This window comes from Lithobates pipiens, unplaced genomic scaffold (genome assembly GCF_037356315.1).
Source record: "Lithobates pipiens isolate NorthernLeopardFrog02 unplaced genomic scaffold, aLitPip1_a1.2 Scaffold_8, whole genome shotgun sequence".
Classification (NCBI taxonomy): domain Eukaryota; kingdom Metazoa; phylum Chordata; class Amphibia; order Anura; family Ranidae; genus Lithobates; species Lithobates pipiens.
The window spans coordinates 654441161-654462425 of record NW_027507903.1 but is presented as its reverse complement, the minus strand read 5'-3'; the positions used below and the strand labels follow the sequence as shown (position 1 = coordinate 654462425).

General features: G+C 49.0%; 1 protein-coding gene across 1 annotated transcript in view; it reads left to right on the top strand.

Annotated features, from left to right (window-relative positions):
* The window catches only part of LOC143961730 (C-type lectin domain family 4 member K-like), a 56955-nt gene that overhangs the window by 16490 nt on the left and 19200 nt on the right, over positions 1-21265 (top strand). The window contains exon 2 of the mRNA XM_077471068.1: positions 15242-15322. Coding sequence (XP_077327194.1) covers positions 15242-15322 — 81 coding nt within the window. The remainder of the gene's footprint in view (positions 1-15241; positions 15323-21265) is intronic.

Below are 21265 nucleotides of genomic sequence, written 5' to 3'. Positions count from 1 at the left end.
CCCCAGTTAGACTTGGTGGGGTTGTGGAAATCCAGTAGTTCATAACAGTTCTGCGAGCCGCCAGGAGGCATAGGTGGGACCAATGCGAGAGGGTGATTGGACTTGGAGAGGCTAGCGACTCGGGTAGGGGGTCGCAGCTAAACAGGCAGATCAACGGGTCTTTGGGTACCTGTGTCCCGGTAACAAGGTGGATATAGTCCAAGACTGAGTCCCAAAATGTTGATATAAAGGTGCAGTCCCAGAAACGGTGTAGTAGGGTAGGGCGATCATGAGAGCACCAGGGGCATTTGGCTTCCGAGGGCTCCTTAGTTGTAGTACGGAACGGGTAGTAGGCTCTATGGGTGATCTTAAATTGAGTTTCCCTCCACTTTTCTGAGATAACCAGTTTGGAAATAAGTCTGTATCCCTTCAGGATCCTTTCCGGCAAGGTAGCATCATGAAATACAGAGGCCCATTGTTTGAAGGGGACAATGTGGTACTTTTCCGCCTGGTAGTTGATTAGGTGAGAGTAAAGGGTCGAGATGGAATAATCGCCCTGTCTAAGCACAGTGTCCAAATGTGACTTGCGGAGGCAGTCTTGACGTAGACCTCCAATGGACTTCAGGTAGCTCAGCATTTGATGATGATAAAACGAGTGATGAGAGGGTAGTGAGAATTCCTGAGATAAAGTTCGAAAAGATTTAAGTGTTCCTCGTCCCTGCTCGTAAAGGGATGCCACTGTGAGTAGACCCCGCTGTTCCCATTGAGCAAAAGCTGAATGAATGGTAGAAGGCGGAAACATGGGATTGCCTTGAATAGGTAGATGCGCTGAAATATTCGTGGGTAAGCCCAAGAGCTTCCTGACCTCCCTCCAAGCCACCACAGTGTCCCGAATAAGGATGTTGCATTTAAGATGAGGAGGCAAAGCGTGAACGTTGGAGTGAAGGATCGCTGAGAGCGTGTAAGGATGTACCAGCGCCTTCTCGAGATGATGATTGGAATATCTTGATTTGCCCGCTATCCAGTCAAGGCCCTGTCTCAGGAGGCATGAAAGATTATAGAAACGGAGATTGGGCAGTCCCGCACCTCCGTCAGGCTTCGGAAGACACAACTTTTGAAGGGCAATGCGTGGCTTTTTATTGGCCCAGAGAAAAGCGGATAAAGCTTTATGTAATTTCTGCACATCAGAGTGTTTAAGGAGGAGTGGGATGGTTTGCATTGGATAGAGCAGCCTCGCAAAGGAAACCATTTTGAAGAGATGACATCTTCCAAAGAGTGACAACGGCAGTCCTGCCCAAGCCTCCAATTCCCGTACAATCTTAGAAATCAAGGGTGGGTAATTGAGGGTATAAAGGGAAGAGGGTTCTCGACCTATGCGCACTCCCAGGTAGGTTATGTGGTGTTGTGCCATTGCAAAAGGCGAGGAAGATTGCCAGGAGCTGGCCGTTCGCAAATTTAAGGATAAGATTTCACTTTTGCCAAAATTGATTCTAAATCCCGAACAAAGGCGATATTCTGCGAATAGGTCACGGAGTTTAACAAAGTCGGCCGGGGGATTCGACGAAAAAAGTAAAATGTCATCCGCGAAAAGCGCAGATTGAAGGTTTTGATCTCCAACCATAATACCGCTGATACCGTCCGGGGAGTTTAATAGCCTAGATAAAGGTTCAATCGCTAGGTTGAACAACAGGGGGGACAAGGGACATCCTTGTCTTGTCCCTTTGGTGAGAGAGATGGCGGGCGAGACAAAGTCCGGAGTAACTAATCTGGCAGTCGGGGCATTGTACATCTGGTAGAGGAAGTGAGTGACTGGACCCGAAAAGCCAAAGGCTTGCAGTACCTTAAATAGCCAGGCAAAATTAATATTATCAAATGCCTTTTCGGCGTCAATAGAAATGATGGCTAAATCCTGTCCTGGGTACAATTTCGCTTTTTCCAGTGCCAGAAGTACCTTGCGGATATTCAATGTTGCGGACCTGCCAGTAGTGAACCCTGATTGGGCCGGGTGCAGAAGGGTAGGAAGGATGGTAGCCAAGCGAGAAGCTATAATTTTGGACATTATTTTAACATCTACATTTATAAGAGAAATGGGCCTATACGAACCTGGGCATAAGGGGTCTTTGCCCGGTTTGGGGATCAACTTGATGTAAGCCTGAGAACCCGTTGGGGGGTAGGAACCACCGTCCCATAGGGCTGTAAAAACTTTTGATAGAGTGGCCGGTATAAAATCTCGGGTAAGTTTATAAAATTCGGCCGAATAGCCATCGGGTCCAGGTGCTTTAGAAGGGGACATCAATTTTATTGTAGACCGAATGTCGTCCAGGGTAACAGGGGCGTTTATGGCTTCTAATTGAGGTCCAGTCAATTGTGGCAAACTCACCCTCGAGAGCACCTGGTCAGCGATGGAATGGTCAATGGGGTCCTCTGCATATAGGGAAGAGTAGTAGTCAGTTAGTAGTTGGCTAATCAATTTAGAGGAGGTAGCGATGGATCCATCAGGGTGCTTCAAGGCATGGATATGAGCCGGCCTTTTAAAGCCTGCACATAGCCGAGCTAAAAGCTTACCCGCCTTGTTGCCATGTTTGTGGAGGCGCATGGACAGAAAGGAGGAGGCAATCTGCTCCTGCCTTTCCGCCCAGAGATCAAAATCTTGCTTGGCTAGCTGCCATGCCCTGACAGTAGCCTGGGTGCGATTATGTTGGAGCTCAAGGTGCATGGAGCGAAGCTTTTCACTAGCTTGAATATAGTGTTGCTTTGAGTGCTTCTTGTATTGTGTCACATAAGCCATAATCTTGCCTCGGAGGAAGGCTTTACCCGCCTCCCAGAAGAGATTTGGAGTGGCGATATGTTCGCCGTTCGTTTCTGTATATTCGGTCCAACTAGTGAGTAACATGTGCTTAAAATCCTCATTATTTGCCAGATAGGAGGGGAAACGCCATATAGGCGAGGAAGAGGAAGGCTTAACATTTAACAAGCTAACCGTTACAGGGCTGTGATCGGAAATGGCCATGTCCTTGATGTCAGAATCACTCACCAGCGGCAAGAGTGCAGGGGACACAAAGACATAGTCAAGTCGCGAAAACGTCTTGTGGGGGGGTGAATAGAACGTGAATTCACGCTCCGTTGGATGGGACAGTCTCCATACATCGGTGAAATTTTGTGATGAGAACGTCCGGGCAAGGGGGGTGGTGTCATTACTAGTCTGAGTTAAAGGTGTAGGGCCACGGGGGTTATTGTAAGTCCTATCCTCAGAGGGACACATAACCGAGTTAAAGTCCCCCCCTATCAGGTGGTGTGGCTCAGACACCTGGGAGATCCAGGCTCCCAGCTCACTGAAGAACGACAAGTCGGGGGAGTTGGGCGCATATACATTAGTTATAGCAATGTCTTTAGAAGCTAGGGTCAGGTGCAAGGTGATCATACGACCCCCCGAGTCCACACGGACATTACGGGTGGTATACTGCAGCTGTTTATGAAGCAGAATAATCACCCCCGCCTTGCGACCCACGGCCGGGGAACCCAAAACTTCGCCAACCCACAATTTACGAAGGCGTGAAAGATCTCCGTCAGTCAGGTGGGTCTCTTGTAAGAGCGCCACATCTGTCTTCAACCGCTTCAGATGACGGAGGACTTTCATGCGTTTGGAGGGTGAACGCAGGCCTTTAACATTCCACGATATTACATTCAGTCGGTCGTTAGAGGCATCAGCCATAGGGGCCATCGGGTGAGGTAATATCAGGTCGAGGAGAATGTAATCCAACAGTGAGACAGACAAAAATGATCCCAGGAGTGCGCATATGTAGGGAGACCCCCAAGGGTGTCCGTGAATAAGCAGAAGGGAGAGAGAAAAGAAAAGCCGTAACAGGAAAGAGAAAAGAAAAGAAAAAGAAAAAGAAAAAAGTTGGACAGATCCATACAGTACGGAATGTAACCAAACATAGTAGGTGTATCCACCATAGAATAGCCATAGCCCACTTCACCTTTTTCCACACGGGTTGCATCTAAGGTAGACGGCTCCCAGTGGGCGCAATAGCCCCCTGGGATAGGCCGAAAATGATCCCCGGGGGGGGATGAGGGTAGGGGGAAGGATAAGGGAAGGGCGAGAATAACCAGCAGTATCTCGGGCTGGGAAGTGGGGGAGGATTTGGGGGTAGGGAAGGGGGGGTTAACCCCAAAGTTGTAGATGAACAGCCTGAATGCTGTATGAGAAGTATAGGATAATCAACCGTGTAGGTGAAATAGGCAGGCTAACACCCCTAATTAATACTAGATATCATAGACAAGTGCTAAAAACATGGGTAATAGACCCAGTTGTAAACAAACAAATGGGGAACATAGTATATCAAACAGATTAAACATAGGCAAGCACCATACCATTGGTAACCAACTCACGGAGGACCCCACAGCAAGTGTATTGGCTGCGAGTACCAATAAGTGAAAACACTTCAAACAGTACCCTTATCCAGGCGTATAGTCAGGATGAGTCCAAAGACAGATTCAGCGGATCTCAGAGCGCGGGCGCTGAGTAGTGGAGCGACTTCTCTTGTATGGTGGCTTGGAGGGGCTCAGCTGATGATCAGTAATGGCCTGGGGGGCAGCAGCAGGATCGGCAGAGGGACTCCCCATCGAGGGGTCTCGGGTGGTATCCATGTCTGCAGGGTAATTAGTGAAACGTTCCGCCTCAGAGGGTGTGTTGAAGGTGCGGCGAGTGCCATTAGGAAGAGTAACATGTAGTATTGCCGGATAGGCCAAAGTAAACTTAATATGGTTCTTGACGAGAGAGGCACAGATTGGTGAAAATTCTTTACGCAGTCGCATGACTTCAGCAGAATAATCGGCAAATAGAAGTAAATTAACGCCGTCAATCGTGAGGGTGCGTTGAGAGCGGAACTTTTGCAGGATAGCATGCTTGTCTGCATAGTTCAAGTATCTAGCTATGACCGCTCTAGGTTTGCTGCGCTGTTCAGAGAGCTGTCCCAGGCGATGTGCACGTTCCACCACACAGGGGGTAGTGAGGCCCAGTCTAGCAGGGATAGTAATCATACAGAGGTCCATGAGCTGTCCCGCAGTTACTGATTCAGGCAAACCCACTATTCTCAGGTTGTTCCTTCTTGCCCTGTTCTCAAAATCATCTAATTTGATCCACAGGTCTCTGGTGGTACGTGTGAGGCGAGCTAGAGCAGCAGCTTGAGCAGTGGTGTCATCTTCCATGAGGGAGATCCGTTCCTCTGCCTGTGTTAAGCGCTGTGCCTGGGCCTGCAGTTCGTTCCTGTATTGTTCCATAGCCTTTTGAATAGCAGAGTCTATGGAGGCAGTTAGTGTAGGGGTTAACAAGGCTACCACAGCCTGGGCTATGTCTGCCGAGGGAGGCGCCTCCGCGCCAGGGAGCAGAGCTGCTGTGAGCGATGGCTCAGCAAGGCCTTGCATCGGCGCCATATTGCCTGAGGATTCGGCCGCGTCCGCCGACGCGGGCATCGCTGCGGCCAGCGATCGGTTCCCGGACCGCTCCACAAAGTGATCCATCCAAGGCTCTTCACCTTCCCCTAGCAGCAGGAGGGATCCCCGAGGCGATTAGCTGCCTTGTAGCGGGTTAACAGGGGGTATGCGGCGGGAGCAGAGTCCGCTTACCTCCTCCTCATGTGGCGCCGGAACCGGAAGTTTTCTGGGAGTTTTATTTTTTGCTAAACAAACAAAAAAAAATGCAAAAAAATAAAAAATAAAAATCATGTTTAATAGTTATAAAATTTTGCAAACAAGTAATTTTTCTCCTTCATTGAAATGCGCTGATGAGGCGGCACTGGTGGGCACTGATAGGCACAGTTAAGGTGACACTAATAGGCACAGATAAGGTGGCACTGATAGGCACAGATAAGGCAGTACTGATGGGCACAGATAAGGTGGCACTGATGGGCAAAGATGGGCACTGATAGGTGGCACGGATGGGTGGCACTAAGGGGCACTGATCGGTACCACTAATAGATGGGACTGATAGGTGGCACTGATAGGTGGCTCTGATAGGTGGCACTGCTGGGCACTGATGGGCACTGGTAGATGACACTGATGGGCACGGATATGTGGCACTGAGCTGTTGTTGAGGCAGATTGTGGGCACTGATAGGTGGCACTGTGGGCACTGATAGGTGGCACTGTGGGCACTGATAGGTGGCACTGTGGGCACTGATGTATGGCACTGCTGGGTGGCACTATGGGCACTGATGGGTGGCACTGCTGGGTGGCATTTTTTAATTATCTGGAGGTTACTGGCAGGGGGCAGGTGGGCACTGATACGCTGGCCGTGATCGGGACTGATGTCCCGATCACAGCCGCCGGTGATCGGCTTTTTTTTTTCTCTGTTTCTCGCTCTGTTTTGTCACATGATCAGCTGTCATTGGCTGACAGCTGATCACGTGGTAAGGGGTTGGGATCGACCCCTTGCTCGGATCCGTGATCAGGCGAGTCTCATAGACTCGCTGATCACAGAGCGCGCCGTGTGCGCCCCTCTATTGATGTCGTCCCGGCAAAACAGGTCCGCGCTGTAGCCGTCATTTGGCTATAGCGCGGATCTCTAGTGGTTAAAGAGAAGGGTTTTCAGGGATCGTCGAAAGATGGATAGATTAGGGGACAGTCGGACAGATTGGGGTAGGGAGTTCCAAAGGATGGGAGAAGCTCTGGAGAAATCTTGGAGGTGAGCATGGGAGGAGGTGACAAGGGAGCTAGAGAGCAGGAGGTCTTGGGAGGACCAAAGAGGGCGGTTTGGTTGGTATTTTGGGACTAGGTTAATGATGTATCTGGGGGGCAGAGTTATGGATGGCTTTGTAAAATATTGTTAGTACTTTGAATTTTATGCGTTGGGTGAGTGGAAGCCAGTGGAGGGATTGGCAGAGAGGGGTGGAGGACACTGAATGGTTGGTAAGGTGGATGAGTCTTGCAGAGGCATTCATGACCAGTGTAGCCCCAGATATGCCACACTTTTCTGTTACAGACCCTTTATACTCCCTTCCCCCTTTTACCTTGAATGAAAGACCACACCGTTCTTATGGAGTATAATGGCCATAACAGCCTTTATTAAACAGTCTGAAGTAAAACTCCAAATTAACCTTAAATATAAACAACATATATAAACCACAGAGAAACAACATGTTTTAACCCCAATTTATTGGTCAGTGACGGAGCTACCTCCTTTTATCACCAGTATACTGCGGGACCTTTTACCAAACATCATAGGCATCCAGCTGTACCGCTCGGAGACAACCCCTTTTCGCGCAGTGCAACCAAACCAGTATTCATCAACCTTTTGATGTAATACACTGGAGGGGCCATATTACCGATGAGCAGGGCCGCTGATAGAAATCATGGGGCCCCGTACAGCCTACCTGATGGGGCGCCCTTCAGCTCCACCCTGGCCCCACCCCTGGTCCCTCCTTCAGCCCCACCCCTGGCCCCACCCATTGCCCCTCCCCAGACCCCGCCTTGAAACAATTGATGGGGTATGTATTGCAGAGTATTGGCGGGGTATGTATTGCAGAGTATTGGCGTGGTATGTATTGCAGAGTATTGGCGGTGGAGGAGAAACTTTTTTTTATACATACAATTTTGCAGTTCAGGTTGCCCGGGGCCCTCTGCTGTCAGGCCTGGTACAGCAGGACCAGTTGTACTGGCCTATCAGCGGCCCTGCCGATGAGCCCCCCACCCATTTTACCACATCTGTTACTGCTACCGTCACTGACCAACAAACAAACACTGCCACAGCCTGAAAGGATGAAACCTCAACCTTGAGGGCCCCTCCACACCCGCAGGGCCACCTGAATCCCTTCCTGAAGTCCCATGGACCAAAGGTCAATGCCCACATCCGTGAGGTGAACCCCATCCTTCCTTAAATAGAGACCAACGTTCGTCTCTAATTCTCTATGGCAAATAACCATGCCCCCTTCCCAGGCCAAAAACCTCCCCACCACCTTTTTAACCCTTATCCTCGCTTTGTTAAGCCTATCCATAGACCGGGCCATTCGCCATGCCATCCTCGCCACCATGTATGACCACAGCAGCAATGTATTTGGAAATGCCGAATGCAAGTAAACCAGATCCGACTTTACGTCCATGATCAGATCCCTGACCGTCCTAACTCCCAAATCATTACCACCCATATGGATGACTAACATGTCTGGTCTGGTGGCATACCTTTCCACCTCCGGGACCACCCTGACCCACATCATTCCCGGCCTCCCCAACCACCTTATGTACGCCTCTCTTCTGGAGATCCCTAACTGTCTCCCATCTGGTCTTGCATCCCCTCTTCTGGCACCCCAACACACGTATGAATGCCCAAGAATCCAGACGAGGCGTGGAGCCCTCCATCTGAAATGAAAAACAATAACGTGATTTCAGTCAGACCCAATCCCTGTATCAGTCAACACAAGAAACGCCCCCCCTCCCAACCTTCTCATAACACAAAGAATTATATATATATTTTTTTAAATTATTCTCAAATCAAATGAGGCCGAATATAGGTGCAGAATCGCTTAGATTCCCATCTCCCCGTCGCACGGCCGCCTCCTCCAACCCACATCTGGCGGCCTCCGTGGCCGCCCCAATGCGGAAGGAGTGTGCAAAACTATCCAAGCCTATCTCCCCAAACATTTCCGTAACACCGACACAAATTAGAATTTTGACAAGTGAGACCCAGCCGCATGTAACAGGAAAGGCCCTCCCCCACCTGGTCTCATCCTTGAGAACAACCTCACTGCCTGTACCGGGCATACCGCACAGCCAAGCAATGTATACAACCACACTTTCTCACTTTCTAAGCCTTAATGATACCCTATCATCGTACACTTGAACATCCAGTACCAATAACCCACCTACCACATACTTCGAAGGGCTAACCAGTTACCCAATGCGGAACACCCCGAAAAAAGCCAGTGAAAAAGCAGATGAAAACGGCAAACCTTCGTAGCATGAGGAGCACACCGACTCCAACTGTGCACATATGGCCAACAGATTTGCAAATGTTACCGGCCGCTGCGTATCTTTACTCCTATGCTCCTTCCGGTAGCCCTTAATTGCCTGATTAACCCAAAAATCCTTTGTCCAATCCACCTCCCCCTGCAGCTTAAACCAAAATGCTAAACCCGCCATCTTCTTTTCTATGGACGAAATTGAGCTCCCTGCTTCCATGTTCCTGGAAACAAAGTACAGGACTAACAACTTCACCATGGACTTGTCTTTCTGGACCCATGCCTCCTGAACTAAAGCCGACCATTCCTTCCATACCTATAAATATGCCAACCACGTGGACACACTTGCTGGATCCATCCCTCGGCGATTCCAACGCCAGCTCCCATATCCAGCCCGGGCAAGGCACTCCTTCCTTCTTCGTCGCCGGTGCCAGAGCCCTGAACTTGTCCCACTGTAAGCGAGACAGAGAATCAGCTAAGGTGTTGTCCACCCCCAGTATATGCACAGCATAGAGAAAAACGTTCAATTGCAAGCAACGCATCACCAACTGTCGCATCAGCCTTATGGCAGGTTGTGAAGACACTGACATGCTATTGATAACCTGAACTACTCCCATATTATCGCAGTTCAGACACAATTTCAAATTCCGGCAGTCCCGCCCCTTACAATTCCAATGCCAGCACCACTGGGAAAACTTCCAGTAGCACCAAATTCCGAAGGAAACCTGCCTCCACCCACGACTGTGGCCAAGGTTCCGCACTCCAATTCCCTTGGAAAAATGCTCCGTATCCCGTGGATCCCGCAGCCTCTGTAACCAATTCCATGTCGAAATTGCTCACTTCGCCCGACATCCACACGACTTGCCATTGTACACCGAGTGGAATTGATACCATACCTTCAGATCCTCCCTGTGATCCCTGTTCAGCCGAATGAAATGCGTGGGAGACTTCACACCCTCCGTAGTGCCCGACATCCGTCGACAAAAAATCCTGCCCATGGGAATGATCCGGCAGGCAAAGTTTAATTTTCCCAACAATGATTGCAACGTATGCAACTGAACCTTTTTTAAACCATGGATCTCCCTAATCTCCTTCTGCAAGTCCCTTAGCTTCTCCTCCGGTAACCTACACTCCATAACCATGGAGTCGATCACAATACTGAGAAAGCACAGCTCTGTTCGTGTACCTTCCGTCTTATCAGCTGCCAAGGGCACTCCGAACCTCTTCGCAATGTGCTGCAATGTTGAAAGCAGAATCGCACACACATTCGAAGAAGGGGGGGCCACACAAAGATAGTCATCCAAATAATGGATGACGGAGTCTACTCCTGCAACGTCCCTAACAACCCACTCTAAAAAGCACAGGCTATGGAACAACCCATGGGCAAACACTTGTCCACATAAAATTGTTCTTGCCAGCAACAACCCAGTAAGTGAAAACTCTCAGTGTGAACGGGAAGGAGCCTAAACGCTGACTCTATATCTGATTTTGCCATTAAGGCCCCTTGGCCGTATCACCTGACCCACCTGACAGCTGCGTCAAACGATGTATACGACACCGTACAGGCCTCGGGGTCAATTAAATCATTCCCCAAGCCCCCTTTTGGAAAAGACAAGTGGTGTATTAACCAAAACGTATTCAGCTTCTTTTTAGGAGCCACCCCCAACGGGGACACCACTAAATCCGATAACGGATTGATCGCAAATGGCCCTGCCATGCGTCCCAAAGCCACCTCTTTAGACAACTTGTCCATCACCCCTTCGGGGTGTTGCAATGCAGATTTCAAATTTTTTGCCAGCGGGGGTACAACCTGCAAAGCACACGGAATCTGGAACCCCTGTTTAAATCTTGAAATGATCAAACCTGCAGCAGCCCTATCCTCGTACCTACTTAGGAAAGGCTGCATCCTTTCCCACATCACTGGAGTTGTCCCTCTTGTAAGTAGGTTCTCTGGCACGCTTTCCTTTTTTAAAACACCTGGCGAGTGTATGGGCTTCCCCACACCCTGAGCACTCATGTTTAAATTTGCACGTTCCCCCGAACTTGCATGAGCCCTCATTAAATTGCCAGCACACTCCCCATTTCTTTCCAGCCAGCAGTCCTGAGGAGTGGTTCCCCCAGCCCCCCCTGAAATAACTGAGGTGGGGCCCTAGCTGTTGCCATAAGCCTCATCCAGATGCTAATGTCTTTATGGTCCCAACAAAGAGCGGGCGAACCGCCCTGCGTTGGCGGAACTGCTCGTCGTAATGCAGCCAAGCAGAACCTCCACACACCCTATGCGCCCCCCCCCCCCCCCCCCCCGATGGCATCCATATAGCAAAACAACGTTGAACAATGCTCGGGGTTCTTTTCGCCTATGACGCTTACCATAATGATGAACGATTGCAGACAATTAGCAAACGTCTGCGGGATTAACCGGTATCTCCTCTTTTCCTCGTCCTCTTTCCAAGAGTCATCTGGCTTGACCCGATCCAGGTTAAACTTCTCAAGAGGTAACAGAGAGAAAATTTCCATGTATTCCCCTTTGCAAATTTTATCCCTTACCTCCTGTTTCAAGTGTGCTCCCAATGGGCCCTTAAAGCATTTAGAAGCATCTGCAATCCTCACAATGCCAGACCTTGCAGCCGGCTCCGTGGACCCTTTATCGCTAGGACTCTCCTTGTCCACCTCCACCACCGCTGTAGTGGCAGTTGACGCCCCCGGGGCCACCGTGACCACCTCCCCCTGGGGGGCACCCCCCATCAACTCAGCTGCCCCATCACTGGTAACCCCTTGCGCCCTTACCAGTTATTGCGCTTGCCCTTTCCCAAAGCGGCCTACCAAAACCCTCAGACCTTCCAGCAACTCCTGCATCTGCCCCCCAGACCCCACTCCTGCAGGCCCAATCCCAGTCCGCAGTTGGTCAGAAGTCCCCAGGGACTGCCCCCTCCCCCCCAGCAGACACTACCCCCAGTAAACATTGCAAAGCATTGGTAAAAGCAACATTATCACTTGACTTATCAGGCTGACCGGGTGCCTTCCCCACAGCCGCTATGCTGACCTCCCTTGATGGCTTTGGATGTCCGGACTCCTCCTCCTTCTCCGACACTTCCCCCTCGGATCTGCTTTCCTCCTCTTGCTCAGATACCAATGGAAGCCCCCAATGGAAGCAACTCTTCCTCCTGCTGCTATTCTACTTCCAGTCTGAGCCCCTTGCCGCCCTGATTCCTGTGTAAATGGGCTGGCCTGGGCACCGCTCCTGCCTTGCGACCCTTTTCGGCAACCGCCGGGTGGCGTCCGCCTACCCACTGCATATCCTGCTGATCTGCCCGCTCGTCCAGCCGCGGCCTGTGTCTTAGTCCCCTTTCTGTCCACTATAACTGCCGAATGCCTGGTTGCTGTGGTCCCTCTTCCCACCATTCCAAGTGCTGCCCGCAGGCCTGCTGCCCGCCTGTCCTCCCCCCTCGGCTCGTGCAGAGCTGCTGGGGGGACCACCACTGCTGCAGATCCTGACGAGCTGGCCACCCCCCTGTCCATGTCTGCCCCTGATGGGTGCCTGGTCCCCTGTCCCGTCGCCCCCTTGGCTCGTGCAGAGCTGCTGGGGGAACCAAAGCTGCAAATTGTCCTCCTAAAATGGCCAGGGAAGTGGCACCATGTCAGCACGTGGCCCCACCCACTGTGCTTTGCACGCGGCGTACAGGACGCCTAGGCCCAGCCGTGGGCGAATACAGGCTCCGTTTTGCCGGGGGTTGAGCACTCCCCCCTCGGGCTCCTCATGACCCTAGATGGACCTGCGACTGACCCCGGAGCGTACCTGGATGGCGGCGTGGAAATCCTGCAGCGCGCCACCTCACGACTCCGCTGTCTGCCACCAACACGGCTGCGACCTGGCTCTACAGGCAGTCAGGCCCTCTGGGTGCCGCTGCCTCCCGCAACCATTCCAGCAAGTCCCCGATGTCTGCCATCTTCCCGGTCGTCAGAAACAAGGCGCAGTAAAAAAACTGTCTCCTCGTATGCCCACTTCCTCCGAACTGCCCGGGGTCAGCTCCGCCCCCTTTTTATATGGCTGCTCCTCTTGCTCCGGACCCGCCCCTTGTTCCGCCTATCCTACGCCCCTTATTCAAAGTGTGTCACTAGACACACTGTCATGTCTGGACCTCCCCTACGTTCCCCTGCCGTCCACTCTCACTCCGGTCCTCTCTTGGACTGAAGGAGGAATAGTCTATGTAAAGATAAGCCAATTAAAAGGGATTTGCAGTAGTCGAGATGAGAGATAACCAGGGAGTGAATTAGAAGCTTGGTGGTGTCATTGATTTAAAAAGGGCATATTCTAGAGATGTTGCGGAGGTTGAGGCGGCATTATCTGCACAGGGATTGGATGTGGGCCTGAAAGGACAGTTCAGAGTTTACGGTTACCCCTAGAAACCTGGCATGTGGGGACAGACTGATAGTTGTGCCATTGATCTTGAAAGAGAAGTCAGGGGAAGGGGGAGAGGAAATATTATGAGCTTGGTTTTAGATAGATTCAATTTGAGGAAGTGGTTTGACATCCAGGCCGATGTATCTGTTAGTAAATCGGTGATGCTTGAGGAGACTGATGGGGTGATGTGGGGGGCAGAGAGATAGATATGGGTGTCATCGGCATATAAATGGTAGTGGAAACCATGGGAGGCTATCAGCTGACCCAGGGAGGACGTGTAGATCGAGAATAGTAGAAGTCCAAGGACAGAACCTTGGGGGACCCCAATGGTAAGAGGAGTTGGAGGGGAGGAAGTGGAGTTGTAAGTGACACTGAAGGTGTGGTGAGATAGGTAAGATTCAAACCAAAGGAGAGTGCAGCCATGGAGACCAAGTCATTTTATTTTTATTTTTCGAGGGGGTGGTCAACTGTATCAAAGGCAGCGGACAAAGGTCCAAGAGTAAGAGTACGGCATAATAGCCTCTGGTTTTGGCTGTTAGTAAGTCGTTTGAGAGTTTTAGGAGGGCAGTTTCTGTGGAGTGCTGTGGGTGAAATCCAGACTGAAGGGGATCAAAAAGGGTATTCTCAATGAGATGGTTTCTCAGTCGGTTGTAGACTAAACGTTCAAGGAGTTTGGAAGCAAAAGGGAGTAAAGAGATGGGTCTTAGGTTGTTAAGATTGGTGGCATCCAGTGAGGCCTTTTTTGGTATGGGAGTGACTAGCGCATGTTTTATGCCACGTACACGTGATCGGAATTCCGGCCAGAAGAAAGACCCATGAGAGCTTTTCATCGGAAAATGCGGCTGTGTGTATGCTCCATCGGAATTTGGAAGCAAAAGGGAGTAAAGAGATGGGTCTTAGGTTGTTAAGATTGGTGGCATCCAGTGAGGCCTTTTTTGGTATGGGAGTGACTAGCGCATGTTTTATGCCGCGTACACGCGATCGGAATTCCGGCCAGAAGAAAGACCCATGAGAGCTTTTCATCGGAAAATGCGGCTGTGTGTATGCTCCATCGGAATTTAGCTGTCCGAATTTCCGCCAGCCAAAAAATTGAGAGCAGGTTCTCAATTTTCCAGACGGAAAAACTTTCTATCAGAAATTCCGATCGTGTATATGCAATTCCGACACGCCAAAAATCACGCATGCTCAGATTCAACTACGAGACAGAAGCTATTGGCTACCGGCTATTGAACTTCCTTTTTCTAGTCCCGTCGTACGTGTTGTAGGTCACCGCGTTCTAAACGATCAGAATTTGGTGTGACCGTGTGTAGGCAAGACAGCTTGAGCGGAATTCCATCGGAAATTCCGTCGGAAAAACCATCAGAGCTTTTTCCAATGAGAATTCCGATCGTGTGTATGTGGCATTAGAGGGTTGGGGAAGATGCCAGTAGAGAGTGAGAGGTTGAAGATATGAGTTAAAGAGTGTAGGATAGAGCTGGAGGGTGACCGTAGTATTTGAGAAGGAACAGGGTCCAGGGGGCAGGAGGTTAGGTGGCCTTAGGATTTACAGGATTGTGGTCCTCTCTGAGTCGGCATCTCAGTCCAGAAGAGACAAAGATGGTTCCGTCCCTCTGGAGAGAAAGTCAGATGCAGACATTAGCGGGGAGAGGGAGCCCTGTGATCTCTGTGAGATAAGTGATATCCTGACACATGACTTGGCATGTTGCTCTTGTCATGAAGACATATCAAAGCTAAGTCCACTATAACCGTCATACTATGAGATTATTATTAGAGCATAGCTGATATGTGTGGATCTCTGATGAGAGGAATACTGAGTGGAGAGTATACATTGCTCTCATAGAGCACCATTATATCTGTATATCCTCCTTGAAATCTAAAATATTCATATGAAGGTCTATGTTCCTCTGCAGGGCAATCTTTTGATGACAATGTATATGCCAACGTGGGTGATTACGATATACAGAGGATGAAGAATACACCAAAAGCCAAAGGTAAGTTATTATAATATAGTGTTTTGTGCACTGGTGCAAATCATTTGGTGGAGGGGGGGGGGGGGGACTATGGTGTGGGTTTGTATTTCAGAAGTTGGGCTTGCCCCTTAGTTCCAGTGAAAGGAACTCTTATGGCGTCAGTATACCAAGACATTTTGGGCATTTTCAGGCTCCCAACTTTGTGGGAACAGTTTGGTGAATGTGCACCAGCGCACAAAGCAAGGTCGTTAAAGACATGGATGAGCTAGTTTGGGGTGAGGAGAACCCAGAGGGTAAGGTGAGCTCAGAGAGTCAGGAGAGCCTAGAGGGTAAGGAGAACCCAGAGAGTCAGGTGAGCCCAAAGGGTAAGGAGAACCCAGAGGGTCAGGTGAGCCCAGAGGGTAAGGAGAACCCAGAGGGTCAGGTGAGCCCAGAGGGTAAGGAGAGCCCAGAGGGTAAGGAAATCACAGAGGGTATAGAGAGCCAAAAGGGAAAGGAGAGCCCAGAGAGTAAGGAGAACCCAGAGGGTAAGGAGAACCTAGAGGGTCAGGTGAGCCCAGAGGGCAAGTAGAGCCCAGAGGGTAAGGAGGATAAGGAAATCACAGAAGGTATAGAGAGCCCAAAGAGTCAGGTGAGCCCAGAGGGTAAGGTGAGCCCAGAGGGTCAGGAGAGTCCAGAGGGTCAGGTGAGCCCAGAGGATGAGGAGAAACCAGAAATTCAGGTGAGCCCAGGTGGTAATGAGAGCACAGAGGGTAAGGAGGTCCCAGAGGATAAGGAGAGCCCAAAAAGCCAGGAGATCCCAGAGGGTAAGGAGAGCCCAAATGGTCAGGCGAGCCCAGAAGTTAAGGAGAGCCCAGAGGGTAGGGAGAGCCCAAAGGGTCAGGAGATCCCATAAGGTAAAGAGAGCCCAGAGGGTCATGTGAGCCCAAAGAGTAAGGAGATCCCAGAGGGTCAGGAGAGCCCAGAGGGTAAGAAGAACCCAGAGGCCCAGGTGAACCCAGAGGGTAAGTTGAGCCTAGAGGATCAAGAGAGCCCAGAGGGTCAGGTGAGCCCAGAGGGTCAGGTGAGCCCAGAGGGTCAGGTGAGCCCAGAGGGTCAGGTGAACCCAGAGGGTCAGGAGAGCCCAGGGGTAAGGAGAGCCCAAATGGTATATTGCGCCCAGAGGGTCAGGAGAGCCCAGAGGGTCAGGATATCCCAGAGGGTCAGATGAGTCCAGGGGGACAGGTGAGCCCAGAGGGTAAGGAGAGCCAAGAGGGTCATGTGAGCCCAAAGGATAAGGAGAGTTCAGAGGGTCAGGAGAGCCCAAAGGGTAAGGAGATCCCAGAGGTTAAGAAAAACGCAGAGGGTAAGGAGAGCCCAGAGGGTAAGGAGAGCTCAGAAGATCATTAAAGCACAGAGGGCCAGGAGAGCCCAGAGAGTAAGGAGAGTCCAGAGGGTCAGGAGAACCCAGAGAATCAAGTGAACCCAGAGGGTAAGGAGATCCCGAAGTGTAAGGAGAGCCCAGAGGGTCAGGTGAGCCCACAAGTTAAGGATAGCCCATAGGGCCAGGTGAGCCCAATATTCTATTCTAATATGTTCTATTCTATTCTATCCCATTCTGTTTTGTTCTGTTCTTTTTTAAATTCAAATTTCAGCTGACGGCTATATTTCTATTCTATTTCTATTCTATTTTATTCTATTATTTTCTATTCCATTATTTTCTAGTCTATTATTTTTTTTACTCTATTCTTTTCTATTGTATTCTGTTCTGTTTAATTCTATTTTATTCTTTTTGAAATTTGATATATAAATAACAATTTTCGATAATGCATCGAGCCGCACATGTCTAGTATTCTCATTATCTGTTGTATTGATGAAAATCACCTCCATGGGTAACCACTTAGTGAGCTTTTAGTTTTTATCCACTTCAGGTCTGTCCTATAGCAGTTTTACTGCTATGGGTCGGCACCTCTGCATCGTATCATGCGTATATATATGTGATCCGACTTCCAGATTGATGGTCACATGTGCACCTCTAGCAGCTCACTCCCGCTGTGATTACAGCGGGTACCACAGACTCAATGTCCTCCAGCACCTGGTGATCATAAGAAGACACAGAACCGCGGTCTGCCTATTAGACATGTGCACTACCGAAAAATTAATTTAGTTTCATTTTCGTTTCATTTTTTTTTTTTTTTTTTAATTGTGACTTTGGATGCATTCGTATTTTCTGCGTTCCATTCGTTTAGATGCGACATTCGTTACTTCTGATAATTCGCCGGTCCGACTTTGAGAAAAGGTTCCTGCACTACTTTGGTCCGACTTTGGTCCTACTTCAGCCATTCAATATCATTGAAGTCGGATCAAAGTTGGATCATCATCTTAACTTATCAGACTTTGACATGCGACTTGTGCTCTGAGGATCTTGAAGGGGAACCCTACGCCAGAATTAAATAAAAAAGTGTTGTAAGGTTCCCCCCAAAATCCATACAAGACCCTTATCTGAGCACACAGCCTGGCAGCTTAGGAAAGGGGGGGGACAAGCAAGGGCCCCCCTCTTGGACCATACAAGGCCATATGTCCTCAACATTGGGGCGGTAGCTCTGCCCCCCCACCCCAAACACCTTGTCTCCATGTTGATGGGGGACAAGGGCCTCTTCTCGGCAACCCTGGGCGGAGGTAGTTGGCTGGGGGCTTATCAGAATTTGAAGGCCTCCAGATCCAGGCCCCCACCCTATGTGAATGAGTATATGGTACATTGTACCCCTACTCATTCACCCAAAAAAAGTGTCAACACTAAATAAAACCAGTACACAAAGTCCTTTATTAAAGTAGCTCCAGCGTGTCTTCTCCTTTGGATTTCTTCTCCTTCTGATTTCTTCTCCCTCCAGTGGTGTATTTTTCTTCTTCCTCTGCCGGTTCTTCCTCTGGTTCTTCCCTCTGTGTTGATGTCTTCTTTCTCTGCAGGTTCTTCCTCTGGTTCTTCCCTCTGCTTTGATGTCTTCTTTCTCTGCAGGTTCTTCCTCTGGTTCTTCCCTCTGCTTTGATGTCTTCTTCCTCTGCCGGTTCTTCCTCTGGTTCTTCCCTCTGCATTGATGTCTTCTTCATCTGCCAGTTCTTCCTCTGGTTCTTCCCTCTGCGTTGATGTCTTCTTCCTCTGCCGGTTCTTCCTCTGGTTCTTCCCTCTGCGTTGATGTTTTCTTCCTCTGCCGGTTCTTCCTCCAGTTGTTCTCCGGACGCTAGCTCCCGCTGTTGTGTTAGCACCCGGCATGTGCCATTACTTAGCCATGGGACATGGTCATCTGGTGATGTCATCTGGAGACCCTGCCCTTTGTTATGTCACGGCCTCATCATTTACCAGGATAAAGGACCTTTGTCAAAAATTTGTGTACTGGGTGTTGTGTAACTTTTTTGGGTGAGTTAGTAGGGCTAAAATGTACCCTATACTCATTCACATAGGGTGGGGGGCCTTGATCTGGGGGCCCCCTTCTTTAAAGGGGGCCTCCAGATTCCGATAAGCCATCCCCACAGACCCTGACAACCACCTCCAAGGGTTTTTGGGAAGAGGCCCTCGCCAGGCTGCGTGCTCAGATAAGGGGCTGGCATGGATTTTGGAGGGAGGACCCTACAGCTTTTTTTATTTTTTTTACTTTGGCGTGGGGGTTCCCCTTAAAATCCATACAAGACTAAAGGGTCTGATATGGTCTTGGGGGGGACCCCACGCAGTTTTTATTATTTTTTTTTTTTGGGCATGGCGTCCCCTTCTCAAGATTCACACCAGACGCAAAGGGCCTGGTATTGTTGGATCAAAGTCAGATCCTGTTCATTGAAGTCGCATGGAAGTTGGACGTGAAGTCATAGGGCAAAGTCGGCGCAGAAGTCATCTGACTTCCATGTCCTACCAATGTGAACCTGGCCTTGGTGTCATTGGTCCCCTCAAAGTGTCAGTTAGTGTCAGACTGTCCACCGCAATATCGCAGTCCTGCTATAAATCACTGATTGCCCCCATCACTAGTAAAAAAAAAACGATATATACATATATATCCCATAGTTTGTAGACGCTATAACTTTGCGTAAACCAATCGATATACGCTTATTGGTATTTATTTTATTTTTTTACCAAAAATACGTAGGAGTATACATATTGACCTAAATTGATGAAGACGTGCTTTTTTTATTGGATTTTATTTTTTTAATTGTCAGCCTTTTTTTGTTTATAGCGCAAAAAAATAAATAAAAACGCAGAGGTGATCAAATACCACCAAAAGAAACCTCTATTTGTGGGAAAAAAAGAATATCAATATTATTTGGGTAGAGCGTCACACGACCGCGCAATTGTCAGTTAAAGTAACGCAGTGCCGTATCACAAAAAATCTCCTGGTCAAGAAGGGGGGGGCACATCTTATTTAACCATAAATGGTTAAATAAAAGTGGCCCACCAAGCGCACACATGATCCGAGGTGAATATAAAATGTCTTTATGTGAGACAAGAATTCTGGAGGATTGTTAATTTAAAGATACACACTCCACAAACCCTTTCCCTAGTGTATCATCACAGCGCTGTGAATAACTCAATATTTTATATCTTAGCTGCCACTTACCATACAATGTCACATATAAATAGGTGCAAACAAAAATAATAGTAAATTTCCAAAAAACTAATTAGTTGCACGTGGCGCTATAACCTGTGTACCTTTCAGTGCACAAATCCTCACCTCCTCAGTGATCTTATCTCAAATCATAAATTGTCTAATCAATAACAAAATATATAACTATTAATCACTCAGTGAATACCCAAATATACATTTAGATTACACATATAGTGAAAACTACATATAAATGAATGTGAATATAGTCCATCCACCACACAATATTCAAGAAAGCATCCAGATTACAGAAAGTCTTTCTATAAATGCATAAGAAGAATATCCGGTGTTCAGATTCCTTTCTACAAGTGACTCCTTCACCACACCATCCGTGATTTCTACTCCCCCCTTCGTGAAAACACTCACCGACTGCTAAGCCTTACACTCTCGTGTGAGGCTCAAGGGCTTTCAAATGATCTCTCAAGATGGAATTCAGACCCCAGCACATCCGATTGAAACTTCTCCACTTATACACTTCATTGTATAAATATATACCTCAAAGAGAAATCACAGAGGGAGACCCCAATAGTGTAATACTGCAAACACTCTTTAATGTATAAAAAATCTCACTCCTTATGCACTCACATGAACTTAAAAACGCAAAATCACTTCAAGAGAGTAAAAAGACTCGCTTCACAACTTCACTCCACAATACTATTCTGAATACGTCGGGGCATTGGTGGTCACGGCGGACTCATAAGATACGATACTGTATCGTTTGATCTCACCCCTCCTCGTGCGTCCCGCCTGGTCCCACACAGCAGGTTTATTCGAAAAAGGGCGCCTTCAAGTCAGATGAAACAGTCCTCTCAGTCCTGTGCCTCCTTCCCAGCTCCGTGTATGTCAGCTCAAAAGTCTCCAGATAGCCACGCCCCCGACATGTTTCGTCACATCAGACTTAATCATGGGATTTTCCCATGATTAAGTCTGATGTGACGAAACATGTCGGGGGCGTGGCTATCTGGAGACTTTTGAGCTGACATACACGGAGCTGGGAAGGAGGCACAGGACTGAGAGGACTGTTTCATCTGACTTGAAGGCGCCCTTTTTCGAATAAACCTGCTGTGTGGGACCAGGCGGGACGCACGAGGAGGGGTGAGATCAAACGATACAGTATTGTATCTTATGAGTCCGCCGTGACCACCAATGCCCCGACGTATTCAGAATAGTATTGTGGAGTGAAGTTGTGAAGCGAGTCTTTTTACTCTCTTGAAGTGATTTTGCGTTTTTAAGTTCATGTGAGTGCATAAGGAGTGAGATTTTTTATACATTAAAGAGTGTTTGCAGTATTACACTATTGGGGTCTCCCTCTGTGATTTCTCTTTGAGGTATATATTTA